This window comes from Simochromis diagramma, unplaced genomic scaffold (genome assembly GCF_900408965.1).
Source record: "Simochromis diagramma unplaced genomic scaffold, fSimDia1.1 OVJJ01000577.1, whole genome shotgun sequence".
In the NCBI taxonomy this organism is placed as follows: Eukaryota; Metazoa; Chordata; class Actinopteri; order Cichliformes; family Cichlidae; genus Simochromis; species Simochromis diagramma.
This window is the reverse complement of record NW_024387339.1, coordinates 206,758-231,832: the sequence shown is the minus strand read 5'-3', so window position 1 is coordinate 231,832 and position 25,075 is coordinate 206,758. Positions and strand designations below refer to the sequence as shown.

The following is a 25,075-nucleotide window of genomic DNA, read 5'->3' as shown; positions in this document are numbered from 1 at the left end:
TTGTCTACGGATCAGCACCTTTGAATTTCCTGTGCATTTAAAATTCGCTCAAACTGTGTCGATTTTTCTTGTTTTCCCTTAAATTAAGTGAAAACTTGAAGTGAGAACAGATTAAGAGTATTGTTGCATGTGTGTTGCGGCTGAAACCGTGTATTTGATTGACTTTGAGTTTTAATTTTAAAGATGGAAAATGTTTTAAAGATCACGTGGTTTGGTTTGAATACTCATAAACAGCTTGTAGCAAAGGCAACCTTCGCACTCTCACCTGAAATTATTTTTGAAACACACATACTTGAATGATGTGGACAAAAACACAATTTGGAAATGAACTGACCAAATCAGTGAACTATTGAACCTTTTGTGTCTAAGAGCATGTCCTCATAATGTAGGTGTGTGTGTATCATCTTCCAATCCCTGCACCACAATAACTGCTCAGTTTGGAAGCAGCGTTTCCTGTTATGCTTGCTCGTCACTCGTGCTGTACATGTTGGTGTAGCTGCAGAAAGGAGGTCAGTGTGCAGGTCAGTGATCTCTGTGTTGCACAAAGACACGCTCAGCTGTCTGTGTCCTTCACTGTCCACTCTTTACGACTTTGGACCGGCCGATCGCAGACTCTGCTGCTCTCCAGTTCTGTGTGCGTGCCATCCTAGAGAAGCAGAGTCTTACTTGTTGTCTTGCTGTGGCTTGTGTCGCTTGACAGCGCTGTGCTAAAATGCACAAAAGCGTCACAGCAGCCGAGGCACCTGTAAGTGCAGGTGGTCAGCTGTTAATCAGTCTACAGACTCATGCACCCATTAGACGCCCTTTTAGATCAGCTAACAGGGCTTGTTCTTCTCAGACCCCAAAATTGAAGGTTTGTGTATGTCAGGAAAAGCTACAGGAGTGAAAACAAATGTGATGTACTGTACACACAGAGCCTCCAGAAGTGGTTGGCTATGTTTAAGAATGTCTGTCATTCCTGAAACGTTTGCGTTCAGCCCCTTGAATTAAAGCTAGACGTCTGCAGTCAGATTGTTTTAAAGTTCACTGTGTTGAATCCAGACACAAAGCTACAAAAAATGTCATTGTCCAAAACTTTATGGATCTAACTGTAAATTCCCAAACAGTCTCAAATAGCAGGAGCAGGATACAAACACTAAGCGTGGGTAAAAATCCTGAAGGATCAGCAAAATTCCTAGTAAGGAAAAGTCTTACGTTGGGCAGGAGAAGCATAATGCAGTGTCGTTTCTTTGCTGTCTCAGCTCCATGTAGATTTATAGGCTGAACCTTTAAATCTAGTTGAACCCCAACGATGTGTGTCTGCAGTCTTCTGATACTGAGGCTTGATCTCAGAGTATCCAGCCACACACATACTGTCTTCAAACTACAGTTTCTTTCTCCAAACACTCGCCCCACCAGACACTCACCCTCAGGCACCCTCTCCGGTCCTGGCTCCAGGGCGGGGCCCCGGTAACCCTATCCCAGTAAGGTGAACTGGTCCCTTGATGTTCTGCTTGTAGGGGTTTTCTGAATGGCTCTTTGTCTCGTCCCTCACCCAGGACCAACTTGCCATGGGAGTTTAGACCAACAGTGCACCTCCCCTTGTCAGGGACGACTCTCTCACTAGGGCTTAAGTACCTGGGCCTCTCCACCATTTGGTCTTAGAACCGAAGAAGCTTCTCTTATTGGAGGTGAAAAGTCTTCAAGATAAAGTCCAGCTGCTTTTCTACAGCTGTCCATTGAAGTGTGTGTGTGTTTTATGTCTGCCTGTGAAACACTCGGGAACACAGAGTGACTCAACTTTGCAGCAAACCCTAGCCCCCTCCCTCTTCAAGATCCAGACTGCACATGCTTGAACCTTCGTCTGACTGCCATGACACCAACTGACAGCCCACAGTGCAACAACAAACTGCACTGAGCAGATGTAACAATGTACAAATACTAATCTAATAATAATAATCATTCTGGCCCAGTAGACATTTGTACTCCAGAGATATCCTGAGTCATCATTAAAATACAAAATATCCAAAAAGGCTAAGAAACTGTATGTTAAATACTTTTGTAAGATAATACTTCTGACTTTGCAGCTGCCATTATTGACAAAATGAAGATATATTAGAAAGTACAGAAGAAACTGGGTATGACATCTTAGAGAGTTCTAGAAATCCTCAGAGTAACAGCTAAATGAAAGCCAGGATCTGCAACATGAAACTGCTGTGAGATAATGACGCATCAGTCCATTTGAAAGTTTTTTAGAGTCCCTTATTTGGATGGAGCGGTAGGGTGTCAGCTAAAATTAGCAAACCTTTCTGTTGATCTGCATCCATAAACTGTATGATAACCACTTTGAAAACAAAACAAACAAACGATAGAATAAAAAAAACATACACGAATACAGTGGAAGCCCAGATGTCCCAGTTTCCCGGTGGGATTTGAATCTGGCAGCATGAAATTTGTCTTAAAGCTCCATGTGGGCATGCCACGTGATCTGTGTCTACATGGCTTGCAAAAGTATTCGGCCCCCTTGAACTTTCCCACATTTTGTCACATTACAGCCACAAACATGAATCAATTTTATTGGAATTCCACCTGAAAGACCAACACAAAGTGGTGTACACGTGAGAAGTGGAACGAAAATCACACATGATTCCAAACATGTTTTACAAATAAATAACTGCAAAGTGGGGTGTGTGTAATTATTCAGCCCCCTGAGTCAATACTTTGTAGAACCAGCTTTTGCTGCAATTACAGCTGCCAGTCTTTTAGGGTCTGTCTCTACCAGCTTTGCACATCTACAGACTGAAATTCTTCTTTGCAAAACAGCTCCAGCTCAGTCAGATTAGATGGGCAGCGTTTGTGAACAGCAGTTTTCAGATCTTGCCACAGATTCTGGATTGGATTTAGATCTGGACTTTGATTGGGCCAGTCTAACACATGGATACGTTTTGTTTTAAACCATCCCATCGTTGCCCTGGCTTTATGTTTAGGGTCGTTGTCCTGCTGGAAGGTGAACCTCCGCCCCAGTCTCAAGTCTTTTGCAGACTCCAAGAGGTTTTCTTCCAAGACTGCCCTGTATTTGGCTCCATCCATCTTCCCATCAACTCTGACCAGCTTCCCTGTCCCTGCTGAAGAGAAGCCCCCCCAGAGCATGATGCTGCCACCACCATATCTGACAGTGGGGATGGTGTGTTCAGAGTGATGTGCAGCGTTTTGCATTTTGGTCTCATCTGACCAGAGCAGCTTCTTCCACATGTTTGCTGTGTCCCCCACATGGCTTGTGGCAAACTGCAAACGGGACTTCTTATGGTTTCCTGTTAACAATGCTTTCTTCTTGCCACTCTTCCATAAAGGCCAACTTTGTGCAGTGCACCACTAATAGTTGTCCTATGGACAGATTCCCCACCTGAGCTGTAGATCTCTGCAGCTCGTCCAGAGTCACCATGGGCCTCTTGGCTGCATTTCTGATCAGTGCTCTCCTTGTTGAGCCTGTGAGTTTAGGTGGACGGCCTTGTCTTGGTAGGTTTACAGTTGTGCCATACTCCTTCCATTTCTGAATGATGGCTTGAACAGTGCTCCGTGGGATGTTCAAGGCTTGGGAAATCTTTGTGTAGCCTAAGCCTGCTTTAAATTTCTCAATAACTTTATCCCTGACCTGTCTGGTGTGTTCTTTGGACTTCATGGTGTTGTTGCTCCCAATATTCTCTTAGACAACCTCTGAGGCCGTCACAGAGCAGCTGTATTTGTACTGACATTAGATCACACACAGGTGCACTCTATTTAGTCATTAGCACTCATCAGGCAACGTCTATGTGCAACTGACTGCACTCAGACCAAAGGGGCTGAATAATTACATACACCCCACTTTGCAGTTATTTATTTGTAAAAAATGTTTGGAATCATGTATGATTTTCGTTCCACTTCTCACGTGTGCACCACTTTGTGTTGGTCTTTCAGGTGGAATTCCAATAAAACTGATTCATGTTTGTGGCTGTAATGTGACAAAATGTGGGAAAGTTCAAGGGGGCCGAATACTTTTGCATCCACTGTATTTCTTTTGTAAGTGGTAGGTTTGTTTTGAACAAGAACGTTTTCCAATGTGTGAAGCCAAACTTAAGAAGTGGTGCGTGCTATTTATTCGGGTTTGGAGGTACACATTTGTAAAATCTTGCGTGAGGATCGCAGTCACATTATATTTGTAAATCTTACTGTATGCTTGTTGATTCGTAACCCCTTTGAAGCCAGTTTCACTTCATATTTTATACTCTGAGATTTCATTTCACTTTTTAATACAGGCCATATTCACACACAGTCATTTTGACTCTTTGACTTGAAGTTCTTGCAAACTATTGCACACACACACACACACGACCCTGACGGATGCATCAGGGTCGTTTAGTTCAGCATCTTGTCAAAAGACATGTGGACATGCGTCCTGGAGGAGGTGGGGATCAAACCACTGACCTTTTAATTACTCGATGAGCTGTTTGAGTCACGGCTGCCACTTTTGTACCAATCATGCTCATTTCATAGCTGAAGTCTGACATCATGAGCATTTTGGAGCCAGCCTAAACTGGCCGTTGGACAAATTGTAGTTTCTGGCAGTTCCGCGTTTGGCGTTTCAGCCCTGGAAGTTTACACTGAGATAAGCAATGTTGTTCGCTTCACATATAAGTGTTTTAAATGTTGTGGCTGATATGTGCATGTTGGTACTGCAGGTCAGGAACATTTACAGTTTTTCTAACATTATCCCACTGTGACAACTTTACATGACAATCACAGTAACAAACTCCATCTGTAGTCCTTTAGAAAACATCCAGAATAACGAGCCTTTGCAGCACAAACACTGCAGTACTTTCATTTGATGTGTTTCTGCTTCCCCTGATACATACAGAGCACAGTTGTGTCATGTGTTTGTTAATATGAAAAATGGTCCTCCAGAGAGCTGCTGTACTGTACTGTGTGGGTCCTGACAGCTGCTCCACTTTAGCTGTTCTTCTTCAGCTGTGTACCTTTATGTATATACCTGAGATCTAGAAACAAACTGGGCCACCCCTCCTCTCAGCGGACGATGTCCCCGCTGCTCTTGTTAGCACTCCTGTATCTTGCATTCGCCATCCTATCTTTACCGTCTCCCTTCTAGACTGAAATCAGGTTGACTACTGCCATCCATTATAAATGCCCTCTATTACTGAAGCAATGTTAAACTGTGGCACAAAACTAATGGAGTCTGCTTTAGTTACAGTAAAGTGACCTGTGTTTGACCTCCTTTCTGTGGGACCATTAAGCATTCTTCTTGATATTTTTTCCACGTCTTTCTGTGTCTATCATTGTGTGCATGTTGGGCACTTCACTCTAGGTACTACATACTTACATGCACACATTCTCATGTGCCTGCACAAAGCTATGTCGTTTGCTACTAGCTTAATTGTGAGTGTACACACTGTACTAGTCCTCAAGGCTGCTCTGAGTCAGTCGCCCAAAATTAGCCTATTGTCTCCATCCTTTAAGTTGCTCATATATTGCATATAAGTGTGTGTGTGTGTGTATGTTTAAGTGTGTGTGTGTTAGGGCTGCCACAAACGATTATTTTGATAGTCGACTAGTCACCGATTATTTATGCGATTAGTCGACTAATCAGATCATCATCCACTGGACGTAAAACTACAGCTTATTGCACCAGCAGCATCTGCTCTTATATAACTATCATTAGCTTACAGCTTTAAGCTTTTAAGGTGCTAACTAAAAATAAAGACAAGATGATAGTTTATTCAATTTTAATGAAATTTGCAGATTGTTTCGGTAAAGTTTAATAAACTCCTTGCTATCTAAAATATAACAGGACACCGGAGTATATTCTCCAGCATCTCACACTTCTGATAATCAGCTGTCTGCTTTACGTTTATTCAGCTGTGTAAAAACTATAACTTTAATCTCAGCCAAACCGATTTACTCAGGAACAAATAAAATACTAAAAAAAAAAAAAAAAAAAAAAAAAGCCAAACAACAACATTTTTAATTTATCTAAGTGACTCATATATATTTAACCTGAGTCGCGAAAGACGGCGGTGGGTTTGAAAACAATTTGCCGGGAGTCCGGTGTTCTCACGGCGCTAGTGACCTTGCCCCCGGCTAGCTATCGAGCTAGTGGGTAACAGACGTCTCCGAAAACGTCGAAGCGCTTTTGAAAATATGTGGTGTCCTGATAAACTGAGCCGATATTTGAGGTTTACACAGCTACATTCTCGCCTGAAAATATGTTAAACGTTTATTTTGTGACCCAGAAAGAATAATAAGAGTAATATTAAAACTAACTAGCTACCGCCATTGTTGGAAACTAAGCTGGGCCGCGCTATGAATTCTGGGACACAGCTGCTTCTTCTTCTTCGGGGTTTAACGGCAGCTGGCATCCTTGTACATGCAGTGCTGCCATCTTCTGTTTCAGTCCGTTATTACACTCTTAAATCCTGCTACTTCTGCGTCTTTTGCGATCTTACAAAGCTTCAAACGACACGTCGACTATTAAATCAGTCGTCGACGATTTTGATAGTCGACGTAATCGTGACTAGTCGACAAATCGTGGCAGCCCTAGTGTGTGTGTATGTTTAAGTGTGTGTGTGTGTGTGTATGTTTAATTGTCACTATCCATATCCTCAGTCAGTATTACATTAGAAGAAATCTTCAGACTATCACGGCTTGGTTTGGATTACTTTATCCGCTCTGTGTTAAAGTTGTATTATTTCCATTTGTAGCTGATTCTTAGACTCTTCATTAATCCTTCACTAGGCCTCTGTGCAGCTCCACATTTCAACCATTGTCTGAAACAAGTTTGACTGTTTAATTCCCCTCCTCTCCTTTAAATCCAACTTTATTCTGGTTGGCTGCCCCTCACAAGCACAAACTTTAACCAGCTGCTGGGCGGAGCCTGTGTGCTGATATGTGTGTCTGACCTGACCATATAAAGACTATTTCCAATCACTGACATTATAAAGAAACAACTGTGTGAAACTGAGCATTTGGACTAGTCTGAAACCTTTTTATTTTTTGATTACTTCCAAATAAGCTGAGCTTATTATTTGAAACATAATATTGCCAATATGACCACTGTAAGTAAGTAAGTAGAGCCTCTTAAAGAATATGAGAACGTGCACACTCTTTCTTCACTAAAGGGCAACAGAAATGAGGCTCTAAAATGTTACGCTGTTTGTGTAATCAGTATCCCAGTCTTCTTGTGATTTATTTGCCTCTGTGTGATATTTCTCTGTCCGTTTTGGTGCATGCTCAATCATCCAGGTAAGGAAATCCCAAAAAGTTGATTCTGTTCATCTGGACGTTTTCCGTGGGAGAAACATTTCATCCAGTTCACTTCTTCTTCAGCTGAATCCAGATTTCCACTACATTTATGAACAGTACAAACTAGCACCACTGAATGAACAATGGGCTGTGAGGTCAGCTTCGTGATCATTAGTATGAAAATTGTCATGACCATTGATCAACAACCATTGATCAAAGACCACTGATCAATGGCCATGAATACCTCATACTCCTCGATTCAGAGATGGTCTTTGCTTTTTCACGTAAATGGCCTCCTTGACTCCCGATTCAAACCAACCCTGAATCAACTTTTTGGGCTTTCTCTGTATTGTTTGTTTTAGACTAAGGGAAAAAACGTTAATATGCACATATCTATCTTTACCTACCTTAAACTATGCCCTCTTCACCCACAACAAGGTGCCTTAGGCTGGCCAGACCAGGCTGGCTGCCTGTCGACAGACCTCCCTTTTACTCCAAGTGTCACCACAGTGATTGCTCGACATGCCAGCCATCTTGCAGCCAGCCCTGAGGACCCACCTGACAGTTGGCCCAGCCGTGAGAGCGCTGCCTATGCTGGAGGCGACGAAAGGGACAGGGATGGATCAGACCGAAAACAAAAGAAGAAGAAGAAAAGACGACAGAAAGATGAGGGATCCTACGAACAACTGGAGAGCAAGGGCCACCCTGAGATGCAAGCACTGGGAGAAAGCACCCGACCAACAGAGGAGTTCTATCATAGGATTGGCCCAAGGAGGGATAAAGCAGAGGGTGGTTGGGAGGAGCAACTTGGGAAGAGTGGAGGCCGAGGGAAGAAGGGGAAGAGCAGGAAGAAGCTTCCAGAGGAGTGGGGAGTGGCAGAACCATTTGTTCCTTCATCTGCTGTGACCTCTAACATTACAGAGGAGGACATGATGGATCTTGGGAGTTCAACTCTGGACAACCTTGAGGCCTACTTGGCAGATGAAGATTCAAGCCAGAGCCCCTGGAAAAAGGAGGTCTACCCAGATGAAGGCTTGGTATCTTCCCCTCTGTCTCAGGATCTTTTCTCCCCAGGAGCTGCTCCCATTAGCCCACTGGTCCTGAACAGTGAGCTGAAAGCCACAGCAGCTCCGTTTACTATGCCCTCTACCACCAACGGCAAATCACTCGGTTCCTTCCCTGTGGCCCCTCCATGTTGTGACCCATTTGATCTCTTGATGGAAACCGAAAATGCAAGTCTGGGCAACAGCAAAGAGGCTATTTCGCCACCTTTTTCTCCAGAGAATGAAGCAGCAGTTGGTAATCTGGTAGACAGCGGCATGTTTGACAACAGCAGTTCTCTCCAGGAATGTTGTGAGCAAGCCACGCCTGAGGCAGACACCTCAGCCTTCAGCCCTGCCACCCAGCCAAGCCCAAATTGTTCCCCTGAAGGTGAGGTGTTAGCCTCAGCACCACCTCTCTCGCCGTCTGATGCTTCATGGGTTCTGAACAGCTCAAATATGAGCAGCAACAGCGATTTATTTAATTTTGCTGACATGGGTGTGCTAGGTCATCCTTTACCCTTAGGCCTAAACTTCGACACCCCAAGCCCAGCACCTCTCCGTTCCCCAAAAACTACGGCACAGGAATTCCAAGCCAGAGAGCTCAAAGAAGGCAAATCATCCCCAAAACAATCCAAGAAACCACGCTCTTCATCTTCTTCATCCTCTGTTAAGAGTCCAACCTCCCCAGAAGCTAAAAGGTTCTCTCCAATGGCATCGCCTGTCACCAGCCCCTCTTCCCCTCCATCGGTACCCCCTCTGGCAGTTCCAGGATCTGGTCTTAATCCTGCAGCTAAGCCCTTCTTTCCCAGCTTTGCTGATCCCATGGAAGAACCAGCTGTGGCCAATCAAGATGTTCCTCTCGTTGAAGGTTGGTTGTAGTCACCCCTGGACAACGTAGAAATACATAAAGTAACTAAAACATGTAGACAAATGGTTGCCATGCATGTTGCAATCCAGCTTGGGTACTTCCCATATTTGAAACTGACGTCCGATATATCTTGAGCAGAACTGATTGCTTGGGTGTATTATATTCATCAGGGGTTATGTCAATCATTACACCCATTCGTTCTGTTTTCTTGCATGGATACATTTGTCTAAAGACTTGGCTGAGGCTTGCTGGCTGTTTTTGAGTGACTAACGCATGGATTGAAGTGTTGACCAACAGGGCTGTGGATTGCCTTGACTCTAAAGGGATGTTTGGGTTTCATTGCAGTGGGATCGTATAAGGTATTAATCAGTACTCGAAGCCAAACGGTCAGTGTAACTGTAAGCTATATTTAGAGTATTTTCAGGACTCAACACTACTACCAGACACAAGTTTCCTGAAGCCATCACCTCTATCTTAACAGCTATAAGTACTTTGACAAAGACAGCACTGTTACCTTGCAGAAGACAGAGTTGCTCATTTAGCGGGGCCTCATCTTTGATGTTTTAAACACCTACAGTACGTATACGCCTTGCATCTCCTAACTGGGAGGAAGCTGAATATAATACACTGAGTACGAATCAGCACCTTATACAGAACTACTTAAAAGAAACTGAAACATCCCTTTTATCTGTAGTATCCTGTTCCCAATGATGCACTGCTGAGATGTTCTCATGACTAACAGTGTTGCTGTTGACAGGTGTGACACTACTAACCATTCACAGTCTTCCTTCCTAGCAGCACCAGTAGGTATCTTCACCAAATCAAAACGAAACCTGTAATTTTCTCTTCTGTCCAGGTCTCTGTTAACCCTGTGATCATTATCCCTTTCCTTTGCATCCAGGGGTTATGGTGTCACGCTGTCTTCTTTTTCCTGCATCCAGTTAACTCTGTTTTCCTCACTACTGTAGCTGCCTGTCTTTGTTGGAAAATAAAAGCAGGTGTCCTGTTTTTTCACTAAAGGTGTTACGCAATAACAATTCTTACCCCGTCTCCTTGAAGTATAACGGTTCCAAAAGGCCAAACTGTAATTGTTAATTTTGTTGATTTTATTTTCCATGTTCTGTGATGATTGTTGCCTCGGCGGGTTCTCCATCATAGGTAAGTCCTGTTCTAAGTCCTCCTGTGGTTTTGTCTCTCTGTTGTTGTTTTGTGCAGTGTTGTTGAAGCACACATTTGGGTGCATCAGATTCGTTAACGGCTGTTGCTTCAACCATAATTGAGGTGTCACCAGTGTGCTGCAGTTAAATAAAAACCACCTTCTCATTCTCAGCTTGAAGTCAGGCTTGTTCTTGGAGTTTGCTAATTAGGCTGTTAAAATGGAGAGTGTTTTGGCAGCTTATGCACTGTCCTCTTGGCATCATTAGGTCAGGATGTGCAAGGTGCAAAAGCGGGGGTTACTCCATCCTCTTATTGCCAACCTTTATCTATGGTCAAAAGCCTTGGGGCAGGAAAAAATGCGATGAGGGTGCAGATATATGGCGATAATTAGTGGGCAGCATTAGAAGCTGTGGTGTCCCGCAGATATTTAGGACATAGTTGGCACTGAGCTTCAAGCATATGGTCAAAAAGTTCTGCGAATAGGTCATAAAAATAGAAACCCTTGGTTCGTGTAAATTTGCCCCCTTTCAAGATCTGGACTGCTGCTACCTTGCAGCATGATCTGCATGTTTTTAGGCAGAAGGCCGGGTATAGATTAGTTTGAGCTCTGAAACTCAACAGATCAAAGCTTTTGGCCAGTTTTCTGTCAAGTTCACATTTTTAATAAAATACTGTATTTGTAGCAGTGTCACTCAGTAACATGTGACTTGAGTTGCCTGGGGATTAGTCCTGCTTGTGGCAGCCAGGAAGTGACTTGTTTTAACGTACCTGGATTTTAGAAAAAGTGTAACTTTAATAGGGAAAGAGTTTCCAGCCCACTGGGGCAGGCTTGTTTTTACAGCAGCCAGATGAGGAGTTGAAATAAAATGCACTGACGCTGCTGCTTTTGTGTGTGGGTGTGTGCATGCAGCCTCCATGTGTGTTTGTCTCCCATTAAAGTGTATATCTAAATTTAGGCATAAGTGCATGTGGCTCTGTGTTTGTGTGTGCAGGTTTCTGCTTTCTGAGACGAGCTAAAGTGTTCTTTGTGTGCTGCTGTGATTTATGGAGATTCAGAGTTGCAGAGGATTCATTTCCTTGTCCTTCCTTTCCTGTCTCTGCCTCCTGTCGGAGGCTGTAATGAGGACTGAAGTAGCCTTCAGCTCGCAACAGGAACAGTACAGTGTTGAACCTAGCTATTAAGCTGCTTTGATCAATGCCTTCCCACCACACACACACACACACACACACACCACACACACATTGAAACATTGTGAGTGCTTAATGCGTTCTGTTTGTGTTTCGTTTCATTAGTTGTGTCTGTGTGTGATATTTGCTTGGTATTCCCGATGCTAGATATCCATATATTTGTGTTGTTGTTTTGAAAGCTTGTAACCAGCATGCACTGCTGAAATGTAAGACAAGTAACAGCATTAGATGTCCAGCATCAGATTAAGCTTGCATGAGTCCCTGTGCATGCATTGGTAGATACGGCTGTGGGTGTGGCGTGCGTGCTCGAGTTATTGCACATACATGAATAAAGTCAGCTTTTTATTTCCAAAAACAGCCGATTGGAAGGTGAGAGCGGGTGATGAGTTTTTGTACTTTATTGTAATCAAAATCACAAGATGAAATCGTGTTATAACCCATGAAAAATGTTGCATCTCATTGGACTGAAGAGTCCGTGTGGCTGTTTGTTTGAGGTGTGCACAACTCCAGTACACTGTCAAACACCAGGGTTCCCAACAGGACACAAACAACATTAAGGACTGCCTTAAAGGGCTTAATGAGTGTGGAGAAAGTATTCCAATTTGTGTTGCACTTCTTGGATGAAATTGTTCAAGTTGTTACCTCCTGGATTTGGCAACATGGATGCCTCCGATTTACTCAGCAGTATGTAGTGGTGGTTGAGTCTGGAGCATGCATGAGGCCTTAGAAGCACAGCGAAGCATTAGCGAAGACTTGGAGCCGGCAGTGGTCGCTATGGCTCGTCGGATTACGGCAGTCAAGGAGCTTCACACATTGCCTGGTAAAATCCAGAGAGCTGAAGGAGTTTCATGAGGAGGAAGATGTACAGGAGCCTATAGCACCACCTCCTCAGCCAGAGGAACAGGGCTGGCATGCCCAACCTTTGTTCCCTGCGAGGAGCTTGGCTGTGAGGAAAGGAAAAAGTAAGCCCCAGAAACCGCTAAACGCAGCAGCCCAGTCCAGTGAGAGTTTCCTCACGAGTGTCCCCAGAATGAGGTTGACTATCGTAACAGGTTGTCATGTCTTTTATTCAGGCCAGTGCCTCTATATGTGTTTTTACTGTGGGTGATATGAATGTGGATGTATCAAACAGTAGCTCTAGTAAAGTGCTTTTGCCTGATAATAGCTACACCCATAGCAGTGAGGCATGGCACACAACATCACTGTACCTGCACAGCTGAGGCCATGACTCTGTAGAGTCTATGAGTATATCAGTTTTTACTGAGCATGTGCCGTCATCTCTAAATTTAGGCAATGTTGCCCTTCCAGCTTATTGCATGGAAAAGTAGACTGGCTGGGTAAGGTTGAGCTACATCCTGGTGCATGTAATGATGTCAGCTGTATAAACCCCAACATGGGGCTGAGTTTTGTTCTTTATATGAAAATATTGTGGAGTCCTTACTTGTGTAAGACTGAAATGTGCTGAACCAGGTTGGAATGAGAGCTTCATGCTGAGGCCAGAAGGTCTTTAAAGCTAGGGCGGAGTCAGGGAGGCATAAATATGTTCCTCTGTTTAAATATGAGAAAAGCACAAATGATAATTTAAGTATATGTTTTAAAAGGAATGAAGACACTGTGAGATCTCAATCCCTGGCAAACAATGGTGAACAAGTTTGTCAATGATTTCTAGAAAGTAATCAAAAGAATGAGTGATGTTACAACATCCACCAGCTAATATTGATGGTGTTAGTGGTTCGGAGGAAATGACTCGAATGTGGCAGAAACATCTCTGTGATCTGTATGACTGTGCCGGCGTCCCAGCTTTGGACAGGGTGAAACTGATAATAAGGAAGATGTTACAGTTTCTTCAGAAGAAATTTATGACGCAAATAGAACATTAAAGACAAAAGGCCACGTGGGATGGATCAGACATCTGCTGAACATCTGGAATTTGCTCAATTCTATCAGCTATGTTAGCACCCAACATAAAAGACAAAGCTGACCAAATAAGCAGCAGGGATAACTATCGGCCCATCTATTATTTTGTTCAAGGCCTTTGAAAGGACTATTTTACGTTTTGTCTTGACCTCTGAAAACCAGTTTGTTTTTAAATCTGTGCCTTTGTGTAAATGTTCTCTTGCTATGGACCCTTGTATGTCTTTAACAAAGTGAACTAACTAACCAACGCTATGGATGTGTTGTTACCAGTGTGCACACAAAGGCAAAGATTGAGTGCAGCTGGCTATGTCTTCCCTCTTTTTGTAATGAGATCCTTTGTGTGTTTCCAGGGGTGGATCTTTGTCACCAAGAGTGGTATTTAAGTCTTATAAAAAAGATACGAAGGCATGTGGAGCACAATAAAGAACGAGGAGAAAGATGTTGTAGGATTACAGAGTAGAGCATGTGGAGTCGGATAAGAACCTGATTTTGGATGAAATCAAGAGGACATACAAGAGCAGAGCAGGGACAGAAACAGGAAAAGAATAAGAAGGCAGAGGAAGAGGAGGTACCGGGGTACGGTGTACTGTAACCTCAGTGTATTTCTGTTAAAATTATTTTTATATCTTTTAAGAATTTAATGTATTGACTAGCTGTGCCACTAACTCACATAAACCCGGTTAGCCAAGTATAGCCAGCTTTCCAAGAGTCAAAAAGACATTCTGGGCTCGTATAACCTTCTGAAAGGGGCCACTTCAGTTTCTCGGCGATGTAAGAGGAGCCAAAGCTTAGGACCTAGTTTCAGATTCCTCTTTTCAATTTTATTTCTCCACCACCTCCAAGCTTACCTAGAAAAAGTCGAAGCAGGCCAAAATAACTAGGAGGGACATTCAGGCCACATCACAACAACACCTTCCCTCCTCTCCCACCCATACTCTCTCAGACAGACTCAAAACACAGGTGCCTTCTGGGATAAAGAGCACAAACATACCACTGCTGTGGCTCTGTCTCCCAGCATAGACATGTACAGTACACAAATGACTCATCAAGCTATTTAAAGACAACACTAATCCTCAAAAGGCAGACGGGCAGGCGTAACTGTACTGTATCAGCAGTCTATTTTTACCACATAGTGCTTTTCACTGTTGTTTAGCTCTGTTTCATTAGAGCGCAGGCTGTTAGATGGTAACCCAGAAGGGACATTCGCAGAGTATGGCCCTACGGACCAGGGTGAGCTAATGTCTTTTGACGGTTTTGGGGGAAGTGTTAGGATTTGCCTCGTTGGCCCCACTGTAGGAGTCGACAGCAAACACTAAGACAAAAAAGCAAGTCACTTCCAGGTTGGTTCATCAACAGAGTCACAAAGAACAGATTTAAACCCCATGCAGAGATGGCTTCAGGCCACTAGTGTGGGCTGTGCTTCAGATTTAATACAATTTGATATTGGCTTTTTAAAAAGACTCTGCACATCTACTATTCTTGTTTCTGTGACTCAACTAGATTTTTACTATTTTTTTGACAAAGTCAGACATGAATGATACTTTCCAATTAAAATTCATTTGCTTTCACATAAGGCCCTTTTTAGGAATAATGCTAAACTTGCAACTTGCCTACACAAACTAACTATAGATGTATATCGCAGTAAACTTGCGCAGTAAACGCAATGGATTTTGCACATGTTGCAATTTAAGTACAAAAACACACTGGTGAGGGAACAAATACAACATGCTGGTAACGAAGTCCTGGGCTCACTGTAATGCCACATTTTAGGGAACTTGCAGATGCACTTAGTGAAAGTAAACAGTTTAGCAAGAAAACCAGATTAATGTTGATTTGGTTAGAGTTCAGTCTGAGACCCAAATGCTGATCCATGAATAAAAACTAGATTACATTTTAATGCAATAAAATAGGCATCATTTAACATTTCAGTCACAAATAATAGATACATCCATACAGTCCATCCAACCTTTTTTGTATTTCATATGTAATGATTACCATATTTTCCGCATTATAAGGCACACTTAAAATCCTTTAATTTTCTCAAAAATCAACAGTGCGTCTTATGTATGAATTCTGGTTGTGCTTACTGACCTCGAACCGATTTTATGTGTAAAAATCAAAAATCTGTCAACAATGTTTTAGTACGACTTTGGTAGCTACGAAGCCGCACGCTTGATGGATGGTCGGAGCATTACGGCTACCGTATTCAGGAGCCTCACAGAGGAATCTGGGTCCTAAACTCCGTCATTTTCAGGTCCCAAAGTCAAACGATCACTGCAGCATCACTGAGAGTTAAAAACTGTCTAAATTCTTTCATCTTTAATAAAATGATCAGTGTTGCTGCTTTACCAGGTGTAACAATTAAGTTTAACATCCAGGCATCAATGAAAACAGGATTTATTACATTTAACAGAGTTAGAAGTTAGCAGGAGGTTAGCTCGCTAGCTTCCACCTAAACATGATGTAGCATGTTCTGACTGAGATTTCTAAAGCATTCAAACGTACAGCTCTGCTATCACTTCCAACATAAATGAAGACAGGAAACTAAACAGCAGTGACGTTTGTAGGGTTACTGAAGTTGGACTAGCTGGTATATAATGATGTGTTAAGTGATCGCTAGCAACACAGCTATGTTAGCATAACATAAACACAGTGAAGCTGGAGGATGAACGCTAACTTTTTTCACTCACTAATGTGAGGGTTCCTGATGGTGCAATCGCAGGATGCTGTAAACGGACCAAACTTTAGTCAGGAGAACAACTGAGATAATCCATCCACAATACGAGGTTAGTCATTAATATACTGCAACAACATGGGAATAGAGCAGCTGCAGAGAATTCAGCATCAATGAATCAATGGTACGGAAGTGGAGGAAGCAAGAAGAATGAGTTGAGTAAAGTTTGACTTATCTGACTGTTTTGTTTCACTTAATGAGCCTTATGGTCTGAAAAATTCGGTACAAGATTACTTGCTTCGCTGCACAGAGATTTATCCATCCCAGAATTCAATTCATTTTTTTATACAGCGTCAAATCACAACAACAGTCGCCTCAAGGTGCTTTATATTGTAAGGTAGATCCTACAATAATACATACAGAGAAAAACCCAACAATCATATGAGCAGCACTTTGGCAACAGTGGGAAGGAAAAACTCCCTTTTATGATTGTATAGTTATTTAATTTCATGGCCCACTGAACATTTTAAAATATTTCTTGTTCATGTTACCAAAAAGGTCAATGTTGTTAATTTAGCAAATCCTTTTTCATTGTTATTGTTTTCATCTGTGGTATCTTCCATAGTATAACATTGGATTTGGAATTTGGATGTATGAGTGTATGCGTCTGTCAAGAGACACGAGAGAAAAGTTGACAGGAACGTCTGACTTTCCAGTGACGCTAAAATTAAATCTGTTCAAATTCTTTAAAGTTACTGAGCAGATCTTGGCCTCTGTCCATGGTGCTGAACCTCCACATGGAGGGAGCCAGCTGTCAAGCCTGTGTTCCATTACCTTCAGCCTGTCAATGCTCCATTACTCACTGTTATAATTATCCCTTCAGATAAGAGGCACCTTTGTTTCAGAAGTTGTAATTATTTCAGAGGGTTGTGAAATGTAATCTGGAGTTTTTGCTTTGGCCTGACAGAATAACCTTGAACTATATAGAACATATAATTAATGTCTTTTGCTCACTTCCAAAAGTTTTCCGCTTTAAAAAGGTTGACCTGATTTCCAGGGTAATAGAGCCACTTCATGCTTAGGTGGCAGAAAAGTTTTCTTTAAAAAGGCAGGCCTGTATAGGACAGTGTGTTATATGTTGGTGTCCAGTTCATTCAACTTTGCAGGTGAGGACAAATGAGTTTGATGTAGAACGTTGGGATGTTAGTCCATGAGTGTCTATAAACTCAGGTCCTCTCTTTCTAAAAGTCGCACTGAACCACATGAGAGTTCTGTGTGTGCTCAACAGCTGCTGAATGCAAATGAATGTAAAATAAATGTTTAAACAAAAGCATCTGAAAGCCTAAGATTCTCCTGGCAGGCAGACAGAATTCAGAGAGACTACGAGAAAAGAAAATGACAGGAGACTGACAGATGTAAGACAGAGCATGGTCCAGAAAGACAGGACATGGACAGAGGCAAGGAAAAAGATCGACAGGGAAGCAAATAGGTAAAGAAATACACGAGGGTTTGTCAGGAATACATTTATGGATGCAGAAAAGGAGATGTCCTAGAAAGAAAGGCAAATAAACAGCATGTATATAAACAGGTAAATGGGCAGATATGTAGACTGAGCCCCTGTGTGGTGTCACCCATGTCCAGCAAAAGGCAGACGATAAACTGACCCTAGTGTAACATCATATTTCATGAAATTCCATGGATTTGTAGCAAATAAGCAAATAATCCGTTTTGTCTTTTTTGGCTCCTTAAGCAAAAAGTCTACTTACCTTGTTAAAAAAAAAGTAGAAACTGTGGGGATAAATTTAAAGGTCTAAATGACAGGCAAATATTTCAGATCCAGAGAAATCCATTATTTGTAAGGATGGAGCGGCACCACTGCATACGGTGCTTCTGGGAAAAAATGCTTCTTAGAAAGACCTTTTCCTGAATCGTGACCATAACGATTTCTCCGTTCATCTAACATTTTAAACACAATAACGAGGGCTTTCATATTTGACATGCAATGAATCCAGCGAGTAGACAGGACAAGAAACAATAAGCCAGTCAGTGGTACCAACACTTGTTAGCAGGAAAAAGGAGCAACCGTTTATATTGACAGGTGCTGTCATTATAGCTAAGACTGCTGTTTGTGTTTGGACTCCTTTGCTTCACAGCCCAGTCAGTCTGCTTGGACCGCTGCACGTTTCCCTTTTGATCCAGGTGGGATATGTTTCTCTCCGGGCCGTCCCTAACAGAGGGAGCAAAGTCAAGTACAAAGAACCCTAAAAATCCTGTCAGATATCAGGCAAAGAGCATTCAGCACCAACACTGAAGCTGTTCTGGAGGCTAAATACCTTTAACCTTCAGTCAAGATCACCCTACTTATTAAAACAGGATCCTTTGATTGAAAAGATGCAACATTCCTGTAGCTTCTCTTGCCTTTATAAGATAACTCTTACACTGAGACGGGTGAGGAAGTGGCACTGTGCACGTCCTTCATCTTCATCCAGCATCAGGTAAAATAGTCCAGATCGTTTAATACAACTTTGTTTAAACTTCATTAAATAGAAATGTGAAAAATAAATGGATACAAGCTTAAGTTGAAGACTTGTTAAGTCGTAACGAAGCATCATGCTAATTTGATACTTCAGTATTTCACTTCATCTTGATTTCCTCTCCTTGAAATGGTCACACAGATGTTTGCTAATCTTGAGTTACTTCTTAAAACTGGATTTTAAATGAAGGAGGGCATGTAAGATGTCAATGAAAGTCATCGTTTTTTAAAGGTTTCATTGGCAGAAAGGTAGACATAGACAGACAGAGACACTGGCTCTGGGGGAGGGACAACAGGAAGCATAAGAACTGATCGGGCAGTTGCCATAAAGGTTGAGGATCAGGTATTGTTGTAGTCAAAGCACTCAACAAAAACCAACACTGACAAGAGACGTTTTGATGGTATGGTTTTTGTCAGTTACAAGGACAGAATGATGACATTGCCTGTTGAATTGTTCCGTTGCTTTATTGGACAAGGTCTCCTTTTTGCTGCCATTTTGCCGAATTACCAACAAGAGCCTCAGGTCACCAGAGAACATTTTACAACGTTTGTCTGTGGAACAAACAAACAGAAAACACAACACAGTGCTTGATGTGAACTGTAAAAGCTCAGAAACAGTCAGAACCTTTTTCTGTATCCTAGCTATGCAGAAGAAGTAAACGGGGCAGCTTTTCTCCCACAATGGCATCAAAAATCAGTTTGGTTGAGAGCATCAAGATGCACACATTCTGCATGTGCAAAGTTCCTGGCATCACACTGAGATGTTGAAGTCTTTCAGCTCTGACAGTTACCTGTGACAGTCAAAGGTACGAGGATAATCTTCCTACAGCCTGAAAGAGCGTGATGCTAAAGTAGCTGTTGCCTTTTTCACTTGTGACTGCCTGATTAGTGTCTGACTCTGACACAAACTAATCCAGACTGGAGGGCTGAGGTTAAAGTCAGGCTGGTTTTGACTAATGACACCAAACAACAGAAACAGCAGGCTAGCAAATTGAGCAAATCCACAACCAGTCAGTTTTCTTTCTATTTAATTTGTATCATAGCTTCCAAATGTGCCACAGTTCCCAGGCCTGTAACTTCTTATGATATCATGCTATCTAGGAATTCAGTGCCCTTTAAAGCAGATTACATGTTATCTGTGAAAATCAAACCTTTGCTGTAGCCATAGTTTTTCCAAGTATGACAGCGTTTTAGATAAATTACACTTTGGTAGTTTGGTAAATAGCAGCTCGCTTTTTATTAAATTGACTGTTTTTTCCTGTGTGGATGACAGAAAAACATTGTTTTACTGGTGTTGTGACACTGGGCACAGTTTCCACACATTTCCACAGAATGCTAGTTCCACTTGATTTAAAGGATAAATATCCCCGTGCTAAAAACTTTGATATGTGGTGTATATGAATAAAAGCTCGTAACATCCAGCAGATAATATCTTTAGGCACGTTTATCAAAGAGAGGATGTTTATTAATGACCAACAAACTCCAGCAGTGATGTAGTAAGGAGTTAATTCACTGTTGGACGTCCTCGTGATTCATTAAGAATTATCTGTAATTTCTGAAGTGTATAAAAAACCAAAAACAGCACTAATAGGATGTTGGTGGTAAAGATACTCAAACTTGGGTTTTGATCCAACCTCCAGCTTTCTAGAAATCCAAATTCTGTCCGTACATTTGCTACAGCCTCACATCATTTAAATGCCACGAATGCCGGAGAGATTCATCGGTTTTCAGCAGATTTTGAAAACTGGCTTCATGAGTAAATCGAGGATAACGTGACAGACGTGGCACTCCTTATTAATAATAACAAATTTGAATGTGACATTTTCCTGTCACTGTGTGTTCTGTGGATGTGTTCAGTCTCTCAGCGTCGTGGATCTGCATTGAGTTTGGTTAAAATCTGCACCGCTGTCCATCTAGGCTGAAGAGCTGCATCGCCTCTGGGTCCGTGTAGGCAGGAGGAGCAGAAAACTGCCGTTGGGTGTGCTGTAGATGTCTTAGGACGTCTTGTGTGTTTAAAGCATATATGAATATACATATCTGAGAAAGCCAGAGGGAGTTACTGGATGTGGCTGAAACAGCCGAGGGCGTCGGATTCAGATTCTGCATTATGAATGACAACTTTACAGGGAGTGCAGAATTATTAGGCAAATGAGTATTTTGTCCACATCATCCTCTTCATGCATGTTGTCTTACTCCAAGCTGTATAGGCTCGAAAGCCTACTACCAATTAAGCATATTAGGTGATGTGCATCTCTGTAATGAGAAGGGGTGTGGTCTAATGACATCAACACCCTATATCAGGTGTGCAGAATTATTAGGCAACGTCCTTTCCTTTGGCAAAATGGGTCAAAAGAAGGACTTGACAGGCTCAGAAAAGTCAAAAATAGTGAGATATCTTGCAGAGGGATGCAGCAGTCTCAAAATTGCAAAGCTTCTGAAGCGTGATCATCGAACAATCAAGCGTTTCATTCAAAATAGTCAACAGGGTCGCAAGAAGCGTGCGGAAAAACCAAGGCGCAAAATAACTGCCCATGAACTGAGAAAAGTCAAGCATGCAGCTGCCAAGATGCCACTTGCCACCAGTTTGGCCATATTTCAGAGCTGCAACATCACTGGAGTGCCCAAAAGCACAAGGTGTGCAATACTCAGAGACATGGCCAAGGTAAGAAAGGCTGAAAGACGACCACCACTGAACAAGACACACAGGCTGAAACGTCAAGACTGGGCCAAGAAATATCTCAAGACTGGTTTTTCTAAGGTTTTATGGACTGATGAAATGAGAGTGAGTCTTGATGGGCCAGATGGATGGGCCCGTGGCTGGATTGGTAAAGGGCAGAGAGCTCCAGTCCGACTCAGACGCCAGCAAGGTGGAGGTGGAGTACTGGTTTGGGCTGGTATCATGAAAGATGAGCTTGTGGGGCCTTTTCGGGTTGAGGATGGAGTCAAGCTCAACTCCCAGTCCTACTGCCAGTTTCTGGAAGACACCTTCTTCAAGCAGTGGTACAGGAAGAAGTCTGCATCCTTCAAGAAAAACATGATTTTCATGCAGGACAATGCTCCATCACACGCGTCCAAGTACTCCACAGCGTGGCTGGCAAGAAAGGGTATAAAAGAAGAAAAACTAATGACATGGCCTCCTTGTTCACCTGATCTGAACCCCATTGAGAACCTGTGGTCCATCATCAAATGTGAGATTTACAAGGAGGGAAAACAGTACACCTCTCTGAACAGTGTCTGGGAGGCTGTGGTTGCTGCTGCACGCAATGTTGATGGTGAACAGATCAAAACACTGACAGAATCCATGGATGGCAGGCTTTTGAGTGTCCTTGCAAAGAAAGGTGGCTATATTGGTCGCTGATTTGTTTTTGTTTTCTTTTTGAATGTCAGAAATGTATATTTGTGAATGTGGAGATGTTATATTGGTTTCACTGGTAAAAATAAATAATTGAAATGGGTATATATTTGTTTTTTGTTAAGTTGCCTAATAATTATGCACAGTAATAGTCACCTGCACACACAGATATCCCCCTAAAATAGCTAAAACTAAAAACAAACTACAAACTACTTCCAAAAACATTCAGCTTTGATATTAATGAGTTTTTTGGGTTCATTGAGAACATGGTTGTTGTTCAATAATAAAATTATTCCTCAAAAATACAACTTGCCTAATAATTCTGCACTCCCTGTAGATCAGACACTTAGAGCTGCTTCATGAGTTGCAGGGCCGCTGGTTATGTTGGTACTTAATAAATAGGAATGAAACGCGCTGTCTCTTATGTGCTGTTTAGGGACATTTTCAAAATTGTCCTTTTTTAGATCATTAAGTATTGAGACAAACTTTGAACAGTTACCTGAAGCGTACAGCCTGGTGTAACACGATGGGCTAATTTTAATACAGAAACCCTTTGACAGCTTTTATTAATCAAAGCTTTGCTGTTATATCAGCATCTTTACCACCAATAGTTTAGTATCATTTTTATTATTGGGAGTAGTGAAACATGGAGTAATGATTAGGATTGAGCTTGTACACTACTGGTATTGTCTTTCATTTGAGACAGAATAGATTTTTCATGGACGTCTATGTCACAGTCCTTCAAAAACAAAAACACCTCATTTAGGCATTGAACAAACTTCATACAGCACTGTCCTGTAGCTCATACTAATCCAGCTGTGCACAAGTATTCTTACTTATTATGGACAGTTCAGGAGATGATGTGTACTTACAGTGATCAGTCAGCGCATTAAAACCAACATAGTGTGGCGGGGCGTGGTCTGCAGGGCGTGGTCTGCAGGGCGTGGTCTGCGGTGCCGCTGCAGGGGAGGCGGACGCACCTGAGCGGCATCCGTAATCACGCCTCGCCAGCTTAAAGAATGAGCCAGCTCCCAAATTGTTGTTGTCGTTGGAGTGTGTGGCTGTGAGCTGCAAAGCTGCAGCCGACTGTGTGTAAAATCAACAGGGTAATAATAAAAGAAGTATGCAGCAAAGCATGTACGTGTGGGCGGGTCTGCCGGGGATCATTTACACCCTGTTTCCACCAAAACAGCTTTGGTCTTTTCTGGCTTTGGCATAGGACGAGTGAGCGTCCCACACCAGAGATCCTTGATTAGAGTGGCATCTGTGGCATTTTCAGGTAGGCTAGCAGCTCCACCTTTCAGATTTTCAGTGCAGCTCTTGTATAATTTGGCACATCTCAGCCTTTTCTTTCTGTTCCCTGTCTTTAAGAATGGCTTCCTGACAGCCACTCCAGACCATTTCTGACTTCAGTGAACAGTAGATGGATGCATCCATGGATTTTGTTGATACTGTTAATCTGCTGTAGTTTTTTTTAGGCCTGCACACATCCTGATATGTTATCTTTTTGGCTAATAGATCTCGTTTGTACTACTTTAGAGTCAGCTGATTAAATTGGAACAAACTGGAACCAATTGCTCTGAAACTGATCAGGTAAAAGCACTAGACTAAAATGAGTGAAAATTCATCAAATGTCCAAATAGACACTTTGAAAGAGCTTCAAAAAGTCTGGAGGACTATTACACTTTAAAAATTACAAAAGGGTTTGGCTCCTTTGGATGTGAGATTTAAAGGAATGAGGGGTGGCTCGATTCAGATTTTACCCAGTGTCACAAATAAGTCTTCACACTGTCGGTCACAGTTCTGAGAAGAAGAAGAAACGACTATAATCCCCTTAAACAGCGAAACAAAGGACATATTCCCATGTTTTCAGAGCAGTGGGATTTTGCCTGATGCCTGTGATTAATACCAAGACACTGACTGATCTGTTTAACCTGCAGCAACAGGCACAGAAGATTAGTGGAGTGGAGTTCCTTCCCCGTGGTTTCTAGAATATTAATAACGTCCCCCTCCTCGTGCAGACACACTCTCTTTCACTGCCGTCATCCTCCCTCCATCAGCCCCTGGCTCACCACCATCACTACCAAACACTCCCCCAAACCATTTCTGCCCCAACCCCCCGCTTGGCTGGAGCCAGCAGGCTGATGAAGAAGCCAGTTGCTATAGAAACAAGAGTCAGTTGCTTTGGTGACTAATGTGAAGAAGGGCTACCGAGGAAACAATAGATGTTTAGTGAGAGTCTGGCTGTTGTGATGGGCTGGGAAGGAAATGTGATTGAGCTATAAATAAACTGGACTAAAGACTGTCTCCTTGCATCATCACCGTCTTCACCGACGCCCTGCTGAGATTATTCTCCTCTTCCTCATTATCTGTCATCATCATTCCATCTTTGTATTGCAGTCTGTCAGAGGGGAATTAGCTTACAGAAAATTCCTGGCATATTCAGGTGACTTGAATCCTGCTAATTTCACACAACAGCTCATGACTAACTTGCATAAAAAGCCATATGTAAAAAAAACCAAGGCTTTTTGCTTGGAAGTAAACTATATTGTCAAAAGTGTTAGCTCATCTGCTTCAAATGCAAATTAACTTGAGTGACAGTCCATTCCCATCCAACCTTGTATTGAAGAAAAAGTGTGTTTACGTGAATTTTTGACCATTTGTGAGATCAGACGGCGATGTCGGACGAGGCGATGTCGGACGAGGCGATGTCGGACGATTCGATGTCGGCGACCTTTCAGTTCAATGTTATTTACACAGCGCCAAATCACAGCAAGTCGCCTCAAGGTGCTTTATATTGTAAGGTAGACCCTACAATAATACATACAGAGGCAACCCCAACAATCACATGACCCCCTATGAGCAAGACCTTTGGTGACAGTGGGAGGGAAAAACCGGTCTCAGGGAGGGGCGGGGCCATCTGCTGCGACCGGTTGGGGAGCACTGTGCACCTCAGCATCTGCTGACCCCAGTCTGGGATTTTTATCTGGCCTACTGCTTCGTGGCAGAGTGGCTGTTGTTCCCAGTCACTTCCACTTTGTTATAATGCAACTAACACTTGACTGTGGAATAT

At 42.5% G+C, this 25,075-nt stretch overlaps 1 protein-coding gene across 6 annotated transcripts in view; it reads left to right on the top strand.

Annotated features, from left to right (window-relative positions):
- Positions 1-25,075, top strand: part of LOC120718212 (microtubule-associated protein 4) — a 117,742-nt gene that overhangs the window by 58,710 nt on the left and 33,957 nt on the right. For all 6 annotated transcript variants that reach the window (XM_040006642.1, XM_040006643.1, XM_040006646.1 and 3 more), the window contains one exon: positions 7,708-9,180. In XM_040006642.1, coding sequence (XP_039862576.1) covers positions 7,708-9,180 — 1,473 coding nt within the window. The remainder of the gene's footprint in view (positions 1-7,707; positions 9,181-25,075) is intronic.